The 11,339-nt window shown below is 42.2% G+C and overlaps 1 protein-coding gene across 2 annotated transcripts; it reads left to right on the top strand.

Moving 5' to 3' along the window:
- The first annotated feature begins 60 nt into the window (after positions 1-60).
- On the top strand, positions 61-10,357 carry leng9 (leukocyte receptor cluster (LRC) member 9). Of its 2 annotated transcripts, none has more exons than XM_063198821.1 (7): positions 61-174; positions 645-799; positions 3,175-3,268; positions 3,554-3,705; positions 3,887-4,219; positions 6,179-6,498; positions 7,832-10,357. In XM_063198821.1, the coding sequence occupies exons 2-7, from the start codon at positions 697-699 to the stop codon at positions 8,471-8,473; spliced, it is 1,644 nt and encodes a 547-aa protein (XP_063054891.1). In that variant the 5' UTR covers positions 61-174; positions 645-696; the 3' UTR covers positions 8,474-10,357. The 2 variants fall into 2 exon arrangements, with proteins under 2 accessions (XP_063054891.1, XP_063054892.1); XM_063198822.1 differs by lacking the exon at positions 61-174 and adding an exon at positions 213-506.
- The last annotated feature ends 982 nt before the right edge of the window (positions 10,358-11,339 follow it).

The raw sequence follows: 11,339 nt of genomic DNA, 5'->3' as shown, positions 1-11,339 counted from the left end.
CAAATTACAAACACTGGCAAACGAAAAGTTAGTGGTTTAGAAGATGTGAGGGATTAACCAATGTAATATGATTACGTTGCGTATGTGAATTGCTGCGAATTATCATCGTAAATAGCGCTCGGACGCTATCATCAGCTCAAAACTACGTTTCCCATGAGCGCATGCAGCATGTTGGTAAGCAAAAGGCTTCCGACTTCCTTCGGTTCCATTTCTTTCTGTGGTTCCGACGGGCCTTTTCAGAACAGTGCATCGCGGAACAGTCAAGTTTGCTAGCAGAAAAACGTTAATGTTGTTGTATAATTTATAGAGTCGTACAACCGTGAGCAGTGAGCTGATGGTTAATGGGGTTACCAAATTGACTGGCGGTAACACGTCTGCTGTTAGCAAAGCTGGGCATGCTCTGTGTTCCTATGCATGACGTAAAGGATATTCCCAGTTTCAGTTTCACCAGGTGAAGCTTACGATCTCTGTTAAGATCTCTGCTTTGTCCTTGTACATTTCATAAAGTGAGTTGACGGTAGTTTGTACAGTTTAAAACACCATATAGACAGTATAATTACTTTACAGGCCATCAGAAGACTGTCTAAATCAGCCATTGCTACTTACAGCTGTTTCGTGTTTTGACGTGTAACACATTTCACCAGGAGAAAGTAGTAGGCATCTCTAATCAAGTGGTTGAAGTATATTTTATTCGACATGGCTACTGAGGAGAGTGTCTTGCCAGTGAAAGAAACGGACTCTTCCCTTCTTCAATTGAATGGTTCCACAGAAGATAACAGTGGCGAAACAAATGAAGTCGGTAAGTTGTCTTAAATGCTGAAGAGTTCACTTCCTGAATGATATTTCACCAACTGTCTAGAGACACTAGCCTAGCGCAGCCAGACCCGTACAGCAAAAAGCTGTACCAGGGTCTAGGAGAGCTGGGCAGCAGTGTGGGCGGGATAAACGGTTGCTTCAGCACTCAACGTCACGCAATTGGATGGCAAAAAACCAATCCCCACACACTTCTGTGTAACGTCACAGCTGTCTCGTACACGCGACACGCCCCTTTGTAGTTGAAGCGGCAATTTCGAGCCGTCGTAGCAGTAAATTCGTGTGATGACCACAGCCACAAACAAGTTTCCTAATAAATCGTGTTTTCACTTATACAGTTCAAAAATGCATCGTTTTCAACCACATGGCCCTCCTTGATCAATCAGCGAAATGTCGAGCAATTTGGGGCTTGTTAAATGGTTATATTTATGATTGTTGTCAACATGGCATGTTCGGTGTTAGCTAGCTAGCTGTATACCCATAACTAATACATGGCTAGCCGCTAGGTCGGTAGACCAGGTGTCATTCCCATCTATTTAGTAAGCGACTTACAGACTTTCAAAGCTCCCAAATGTCTCGTTTTTAATGACATGGATCTTATTAGAATTTGGGGCAGGCATATAATACAAGGCTGGATACCTAGCTCTGCTATTGACGACAGGTTAGCTAGCCACTAGCGAGGGCCTCTTTGTAGGTGAAGCGGCCACTTCCAGCCGTCGTAGCAGTGAATTCGTGTGATGACCACAGCCACAAACAAGTTTCCTAATAAATCGTGTTTTCACTTATACAGTTCAAAAATGCCTCGTTTTCAACCACATGACCCTCCTTGATCAATCAGCAAAATGTCGAGCAATTTGGGGCTTGTTAAATGGTTATATTTATGATTGTTGTCAACATGGCATGTTCGGCGTTAGCTAGCCAGCTACCCATAACTTTCCCGGATTGTCGCTCCCAACGCAGGACGCTCCCCGGTCAGCTCGCTCCCACTAGCCAGACTATCGATCCCACCGCCATATAACGGAGCTAGTTATCATTTTTGATCTTTTTTCTAAGACTAACCCTAACCCAACCCTAACCTAACCTGGATACCTAGGTCTGTGTTGTTGACGACAGGTTAGCTAGCCACTAGCTTGGTAGACTCGGTGTCAATCTATTTAGTAAGCTACTCAAAGACTTCCAAAGCTCCCAAATGTCTCGTTTTTAATGGCATGTGTCTTGTTAGAAATTGGGGCAGCAATTTCATTCTACACCTACAGTAGTGGTCTGATAATAACGTGTGACTATCTGGTTCTGTAAAATGCTCAACTTAGCTTACCGAGCTAGTTTAAAACATCGAATGATCAAATGGTAATGTGTTGAGATCTATTTGTGCCCCATAAGTTCATGGTGTATTATTACATCAATCCATGTCAGCCACGAAATGTATTATCATCCAGGCTTTTTAAATTAAGTAAACACTTTCGTGCTGTACGTAGCACGGACGGACACCATGCTTCTTCTTAGAAAGTTTCCTGTTTACTAGGTAGCCCGGCCCCCCTCGCGATTTGATTGGCCCTGTCATCGGATAACTTTCAGCCTCGCAAAACGACCGGGGTCCGCTAGACTGCCCCCGGGAGCAAATTCAATTTGCGGTCGCTAGGGGCGTCTAGATTTCTAGGCTATAGAGACACACCTTTACAGTTGAAATCCCACCATCTCAAATTTGACAACTATGGCTGAGAAATATTGTCGATACTTTGATGCTTTCACCATTTTACATTAGGCCTACCTCTTCTTCACTTCAGAAATTCTCTGGTGCTGTCATGGATTGTGCATTTCTCTGGTGCTGTCATGACAGTGCAATTAAAATCCAGACAAATAATTTAACCTAATTCTAAAGGAAAACAATACCTTTTATTCCATAGAAGAATACAGTAGCCTATGCTGAAATAAAAAGTATTCTTTTCAGTGATATCTTGGACCTGTAGGCCTATAGTTTTTCCCCCCTGCAATTCACAAAGGCATAATTGTTTTGGTGTGATTGTAGCTTTCTTGACTTTCATAGCCCTTGATAAATATTGTGAGAAATATTGAAGCAATGGTCTTTTCTTCCTAGTGTTAATGTTAAAGGAACTATTGGTTATTCTGTCGTAAGAATGTCGCAAGAAAGCCTTGTGCTTTCAAGATGGCGCTACAGTTCTATTTTATATAGCACTGTACTTGTAATCATTAACAGATGCTCAACAATGTTAGAGGGTAGTCTTGAGAAAACTTCTAACTGCCTTTGTACTAAGCACTGCTATTGGCTGTTGAGTTTAGGTAAAAAGTGCTTGTTGTTAGTTCTTGTCATGTTCATAATATTATCTGTTCCTGGTTTGACAGGCTTGGCTAAACAGGAAAAAGACTGTGCAAATGTCTGCAAACACTTCCTGCGGGGCAGGTGTCACTTTGGAGACAGGTGTCGTCTGGCACACAGGTGAGTCAGCCACTGGCAACCACAATTGCACTGCTGTGGTCATCTCATTATACTGTGTAAAATGTTCTTTAGTTTATACATATAGATAGTAAAGGCTTTCTATGTACTGTGTACAATGACAATAAAGACATTCTATTCAATTATATACTACGCTATTCTATTCTACTCATCTTCTCTCATCATAGTATTTCTCTACACCACAGGCATGATCAGTCATTACATTGTGTTGGTTTTTTTCAGTCGCTAAGCATCCTTGTTTTGGTCTTGTTTTGTTTTGTTTGGTAGTATGCCTTCTCCTGACAACCCAGATGTGCCAGCAGCAGAGCTAGAACTAGAGCACCTGGAGGCTTTAGAAAAAGAGGAGAAAAACAGGAAAAACAAGAAAAAGATGTCCAGATCTCAAAAGAGAGAGCAAATGAAGGAACTTGAAAACAACGGTAAGGTTGCACAGTAGTGTTTTTTCTTTCCATACTCCTCATATCTTTATTGCCTTTTATTCTCACATACTTGGCATTTTTTAATCCATATCTGTCTGAATACCTTTGTTTGTGATTCTACGTTATCTCATCTCAAGTCTCTTTCTCCCGCTCTCTCTCTCTATCTCTCTCTCTCTTTTAGTTACAGAGCCTCCAAAGAAGTCTCGGATGCGCACGGCTGACGAAGTGATCAACAGGATCCGATGGGACGCGACCGTCGACTCCTCTCAGTTTGTGGTGGGCCACATCGATCGCTTCCTGGGGGTGTTGGAGAGGCCCTTCGATGAGTTTTCGTGGGACACGTCAGTGGCCGACTGTGATTACTCAGAGGAGCTGGCCCTGCCCAGGCACAGGATCCAGTACTTCAGCTACCGCGGCCAGCGTCTGTGGGACAAAGACAACAGGACCGACCGGGTGTTTGGCTCCACGGGACAAACTGTGTTGCCCCCTTTTGGTGGTGAGGGCCAACAGCAAGGTGAGTTGTCATTGCAGGTAAAATCTTAGTGAAAGGATACCAAAAGGTCTCCTACTACTGGAGACATTGAAAATGGACTAGATCCGAAGCTAGATCTGTAGCTCCAGTTATGTCCCAATTACTTCTTTTGTTAAATTTTCGGACACAATTTACATTTTAACTTGAGCCTTGAATGTGCCTCATCTTTTTTGACTTTTCTAATGTTGCAGGTAAAATAAAATAAAAAAAATCAGAGAGCATAGTTTCATGATGAAATGCATTTACGATACTACTACTACTAATAAAAATTGTAATTTGAAAATCATAGTAAGAAAAGTTTGTCAAGTAAATTTGTCAAATACGTACGTATACATAAAATACAAACCCCAACTCCGGTGAAGTTGGGACGTTTGGTAAACAGTGAATAAAATCAAAATGCTATCATTTTCAAAACATTAAATCTATTCATTAGATGGAGAATAGTGAAAAGACAACATATTAAGTGTTAAAACCGAGAAAAAATATTGTTTAGGGGGACATATGTACTCATTTCTAATTTGATAAATGCAACACGTCTCAAATAAGTTGGGACGGGGATCAGTGAAATTTAGTAAACATCCAAATAAGATAAAACAACAAAGAAGAACATTTCAAAATGAATTGTACTGACGGACAATATAGGTGTCCAGGTATAAGATCATCACAGAGAGGCTGAGTCACTCAGAATTAAAGATGCAAAGGGAATAATTACCATAGTTATTACATACATTTTTGAATTCCCTTTGATTTACCACGATTGAGTGTATATAAGACATATTTTTGTTATTAATTTCATTGTACAGGTTCATGACATCATGAAATATATATTGGCTGTAGTCTCACTCTAGCACTCCAGGAATTAGAGCTATTGAAAATTGACCATATTAAGAATGCTTAATGTGTGCAAATGATACAGGGGTGTAACATTCTCCTAAGCACTTGAGCTCACTTGAAATAGACCCAGAAGACATGGGAAACTGTCCTTTGCTTACAGGAGTCAGCAGAAGTTGTAGAAGTCCATTCTTTTTGACAATAATAGAGCATTGCACATCCTGTGCTACAGTGAAAATGGACCATCCAACTTGTGTTAGTGCTAACTTCAAAAGTCAGCCTCCATGATGGCATGCCTGTGCAGTAGTGCATTGGTTAAGTTGTTCTCACTCATCTGTAGAGCTAAATACAGTGCTGAATGGTATAAATGGGTTTTAAACAGCATGAAAAGCCACTCATGCATTATATTTTGAAAGGAGATCTTCGATTACTGCCACATAGTAAGGTCAAATTGCATTCTCTACTATGTTTTAACAGTTTGGCTCCATCATAAAGACCAGCAGGTGATAAAATGGTGGGCTTTTGGTAAAGACCTGTCACACTGTAAGCACTACAGAAAGGAAAACATTGCAACACATGACAAGGAATAAACCCACCATTTAAGCTGGTGAAATCATGTCCAAGATAGGAATTAACACTGTTTTTTATATAAAATCATCTCATCGGTTAATGTATTTAACTGTTAAGTGTTGTCTTTTGTCTTCCTCAACATTTGCTGCCATTTATTGTCCCCGTCCCAACTCTTTTGAGACGTGTTGGATTTATCAAATTAGAAATGGGTACATATGTCCCCCAAAACAATATTTTTTCTCGGTTTTAACACTTAATATGTTGCCTTTTCACTATTCTCCATCTAATGAATAGATTGAATGTTTTGAAAATGATAGCATTTTGATTTTATTCACTGTTTACCAAACGTCCCAACTTCATCGGAGTTGGGGTTTGTAAGTAAGTGCACATAAATGCATATTTCGGGAATCGGCTTAAAATAAGTCCAATTATGTTGAATTTTGGTTTCACAAGTACATATAGTATATCCCAATATGTTTCCTTCACAAACACTGTGCAGACAGAGCAGCAGTCTGAATGATGATTTTTCCATGCCAACAGAGGACGTCTCGCAACAAAGGGACAACAGTCTGGACTCTGCAGAACAGCAACAGATGCTTCAGGAGGACTCTGAAGAAAGCCGTGGAACTCCCACTAAAGCACAGATGGGCAGACAAGAGAACACAAGACAAGGAAATGATAACATCATGTATACAGGATGCGAGAGTACCTCAGATGAATGTGAAGCTGGCAAAGAGCTTGTTTTGGAGAATTTTGATCAGTTAGCGCTTTCTCAGAGTGACAGCGGAATGAAAAGCGATGAAGAGCAAGGCTGGAATGGGGAAGAGGAGAAAGATATCCCACTATCTCCAGATAAACAGGTAAAGGGAAACAGTGTGCATATTGGAAGAACATTATACACATTTCAGGATTAATGCAGGGCTGATAGTATTCAGGCTCAATGCCTGATTTCAGGCTTGACAGAGTTTGAATAAATAAAAACATTGATAATAATTAGCCATTGGGTTATTCTTATCTCAGAAAGTGTTACAGGTTCAAGGTTTTCTTCTACTATCAGGCTTGAATAATGGTCATACACAGGCTATTAAATGTTTGAATAATATGTCAAAATAGGCCTACGTTACGTCACTATGCAGTATCTTGTCATCGTCGTTAGAGCAGGGGAAAAAGTTCAGGCTCAGGATTTTTTTTCACTATCACCCCTGTTAATGTGCTGTTACGGTGATGGGCAGCTTGGATTAAGTGAAAGTGAAAGGCCAACTGGGAAACTCCAACTCCCATTGTCGTTGTGACGCAGCCCTCCACAGCACTCAAGTGCACACTGCACACAACGAAATTGCATATATGCCTCACCCGTGCAAGGGGGCAGCCCCCAATGGCTCCCCAAGGGAGCAGTGCGGCGGGACGGTACCATGCTCAGGGTACCTCAGTCATGGAGGAGGATTAACCTCTCCGTGCAGAGCCTCTGTTATAACATCACTGTCGCCATGGACAGTCATGGGTAAGCGGTTAGGGCGTCAGACTTGTAGCCCAAAGGTTGCCGGTTCGACTCCCGATCCGCCAGGTTGGTGGGGGGAGTAATCAACCAGTGCTCTCCCCCATCTTCCTCCATGACTGAGATACCCTGAGCATGGTACCGTCCCGCCGCACTGCTCCCTAGGGGTGCCATTGAGGGCTGCCCCCTTGCACGGGTGAGGCATAAATGCAATTTCGTTGTGTGCAGTGTTCACTTGTGTGCTGTGGAGTGCTGTGTCACAATGACAGTGGGGGTTGGAGTTTCCCAATGGGCTTTCGCTTTCACTTCACCAGAATAGTCATGACCATGTCATATTCTGTTATTTAGGAGTCTTGGTATTGTCATAGCAATGTTGTAGTCCACAGTTCTGGCGCACGACAGTTCTGTGTGCATGAAGAGGCTACGATGCTACAGTCAAGTAGCATCAAAATGTGTAGCACTCCAACCTATTGGAAAACAAAATCCGCCTGGAGAGGCATCCCATATGGCTGGTACGGTTCGGGGCCACCTCTCCCTCCAGTGCGTTTGCCAAAATAGAAAAAAGAAATTAAAAAAGAAAACCTGTAGCTGCTTCTGAAACCCAGCTGCCTCTAACTGTCCAGTACTATAATGGCTTGGCTTTGGACATCATCTGTCAAAATCAATGTTGCATGAACCTGTTTTCTTCTCCTTTTCAGGTGATGTCAGTGTCAACCAACATGGCGTTAAGTCCCCAGGAAGAGCCGAAGCCAGGGAGGAGGAAAATCAAGCCCACTCACTTCATCGGTTTTCGGGTCGACTCCCCTGCTGCGCTCCATGCCTTCCATCGCCTCCAGGCCAAGGTGGTGACCCACATGCCCGAGTCAGAGCCTCACTGGCACAGCCCGTCGCTGCTTCACGTCACCCTGTCCTTGCTGGTTCTCCCCGGACCAGCTGAGGTTTTTGAGGCCAGTGAGCTACTCCGAACCATTGTGAAGGAGTTCCATAAACCGGCCATCGATGTCACTTTCACTCCAAAGTTGAAGCACTTTGCTGGGAAGGTGCTCCACCTTGTCCCACAGCCCCTGTGTGACATCCAGACTCTAAACGCCCCCATTCAGCAGGCCTTCAGGGAGAAAGGCTGGCTGCATCGAGACTCCCGATGTCCGAATTATCACATGACCCTCGCTAAGGTGGAGGACCAACGACTGTTTGAGAATGTAGGGGTGATTAAGTTGGGAAAGGACATCAACTTTGGGAAGCTGGAGGTACAGAAGCTGTGTCTATCTGTTTGCAGAAAACCAAGGACAGAAAATGAATTCTACGAAACCGTTTGTTCTGTGACCATCCCAGAAATATAGGAATCTACCCATGTCTTTTTTTGATTCTTGTCAACTGTGATTTGGTATCTTTTTATTATTATTATGTTTTTCAAATTTTAATCCATATACTGGTGTGAATGCTTTAAATGAAACCAACACAGGAGCAAGCCAAAAGCCAAAGCTCATAAGTAAAGCCAAAGCTCATACGTAAAAGTTGTCAAAATCTAGATGAAATGCCCTCACAATGATCTTGGCATTATGGCTTTACTTACCTCCCTTGACATTCAACACCCGGGATGAAGCGACTGCTTCACAGCCTTATACTTGGTAGAACATTCATGCACATGCAGAACATGCAGAAGTACCTTTAAAGATGCACTGTGTAATATTTTCAGTAGTTTCTTCATAAATGTTAAATTTTTCACTGATATTTAACACCACCACCAAATTCCAAGTATTCTTTACGACTTGGAAATGTGCGCTTTACATACATGAAAAGCGGGTTCCTCTCCCACGTCTGCCATTTTTAATGTCCAGAAGTATACATTTGTAGCTGCAAAATGTGCTTTATTTTGGTTGTACTAGTAAATATTAGGTTATTACTTAGTAAACATTCATGAAAAGATCAAATTTGCAATTGAGAGCACAGTTTCAATTAGCAACATAGTTGCAATACCTACTCTGGCCACCATCCTACACAGTGTACCTTTAACACTAACCCCTGTGAACTCATTTCAAACTTAAAACTTTACATTTCGAGAATTTTTTCGGCATTTTTATTTAGTTCTTGATTTTTTTCTGCATCAAGTTAAATCTTGTCATGGTAAAGATGGTTCACTCACGTGCGCTCCTTCCTAATACTCTGTCACTCAGACAAATAATTTAAACACTTCACCCATGTAGCTTTGCCCTGCCATTGATACCTCTCAACTGTGCTGCAGAACAGGGCCCTGCTGAAAGTATGTTTTTGCTATGTCAGGCCTGTTTTAATTTTAACTTTTTCTAACATTTAGTACACGTTTACAATGAATTTAAAAAATCCTCAGTCCAAACAAATCAATTTACAGAGTAAGAAGCATGTCAATGTAGAACTGTTCCAGTGTATGATGGGAGCTAGCGAGGACACTATTGTACAGTATAATTATCAAGACACCAGTTTTGATGACTGGAACCACATCTTTTTAGCTTTACCCTGCCATTGATACCTCTCACCTGTACTTCAGAACAGGGCCCTGCTGAACGTGTGTTTTTGCTATGTCAGGCCTGTATTAATTGTAACTTTTTTAACGTTTCCTTTCCTTTACAATGAATTACACACACACAAACACCCCCCCACCCCCACCCCCACCCCCCCACACACACACCTAGACACACACACCAAATTATAAAGTGTCCACAGTCCACAGCATGTCAATGTAGAACTGTTCCAGTGTATGATGGGAGCTAGCGAGGACACTATTGTACGGTATAATTATCAACATAACAGTTTTGATGACAGGAAACGCGTCTTTTTAGGCCATTTTGAGATCAAATGACCCATCTTGCTTGGTCAAATTGTCATGCCATGGCCTCTCAAATCATTCCTTGGTTATGGCCTTTGAAAGACTTGGTATCTTCTGAATTGTCTGAAATGCAATATAGTGTCTCGCCTGCATGTGATGTTTGCTTCTATCCCAGTGATTTGGCTAATTTTGGCTATGTACAAATTTGATTAAAACTTCCATTCTATCTCCGTAAAACACCAGTAGGCCTAGATGTGGTAGCGTACATTAAATAGCCTACCTTTTATACACTGTATGTATGTAATCTGTCTGCACTGCCCACAGGGTTTGATGGTAAAATATGTATGATTTGGAATGACTGTGCAAAGACATTTGGAATGTGTTTAACATAAAATAAAATCAACCCCAATCCACACAAAAATCTGCATCTGTATAGGTTTCCTGAATTGGGATGTTTTGGAAAAGATTAGGATTGCATGGTAAATTGTGCAGTTGTGCTTGGTACTGTCATGTTGTAGATGTGTAGAATTTGTACAGGAAACTCACACTGAGGGCTATTTCTCTCAACAACTCTTGCATACATAATATAATTTTCTCCTCCTTTTGCTTTCCTCTGAGATACACGCACACTAGGATGTATGAGTCAGTGTGCACTTGCTCTCTTTCCCTCTCACTCTCTCGCCTGTTTTCCTCTCTCTCCCTCTATGCATCTCTCTCTCTCTCTCTCTCTCTCTCTCTCTCTCTCTCTCTCTCTCGCTCTCTCTAATTCCCCTCCCCCCTTATTCTCTGTCAGTGACACAGAAAAACTAACACCCCCACCACCACCACCACCTTGCATGGCGCATTCATGCCCCCCTCCCTCTTCTCCCATGGCATGCAAACACTCATCTCTCTCTCTCTCTCTCTCTCTTTCTCTCTCTCATTGCCTTGCCTTTGTTTTCCCTCTTTGAAAAAAAAAATCCCTTTCTCGGTCATACAATTGAGACTCTAGAGGAGAATGCATTCCTCTGTCCTTTTGCAAATAAGAGCGCACTTGCAATCAGTCAATGTGTTCTGTTCATCTCTGGTGGTGTTCTGAAGTGAGCATTTGCAACAGGGGTCATCCACACAGTTCTTATTTAGACATAATTACAAGTTGTCTCTTCCACTGTCATCCGAATGCTCGCTCGCTGTCGATCTCTGGGTTGCATTGGAGAGTCATCCTCCCATCCCTCCTCTCTCACACACTGTATCTATGTTGCTTGCTTCCAGCCCCCTCCTCACCCCACCCCCTTTCAGTCTTCATTGCACTGTGGTCTTTTTCTCTCTGTCTAAATATATATGTGCATTTCTACCGCCCTCCATCACTGACCTGCAGCCGGCCAACTCCAGTCCTGGTCAGTCAGTCACTAACTGAAGTAGCC

This window comes from Engraulis encrasicolus, chromosome 5 (assembly GCF_034702125.1).
Source record: "Engraulis encrasicolus isolate BLACKSEA-1 chromosome 5, IST_EnEncr_1.0, whole genome shotgun sequence".
Lineage (NCBI taxonomy): Eukaryota > Metazoa > Chordata > Actinopteri > Clupeiformes > Engraulidae > Engraulis > Engraulis encrasicolus.
This window is presented reverse-complemented; position numbering and strand designations above follow the sequence as displayed.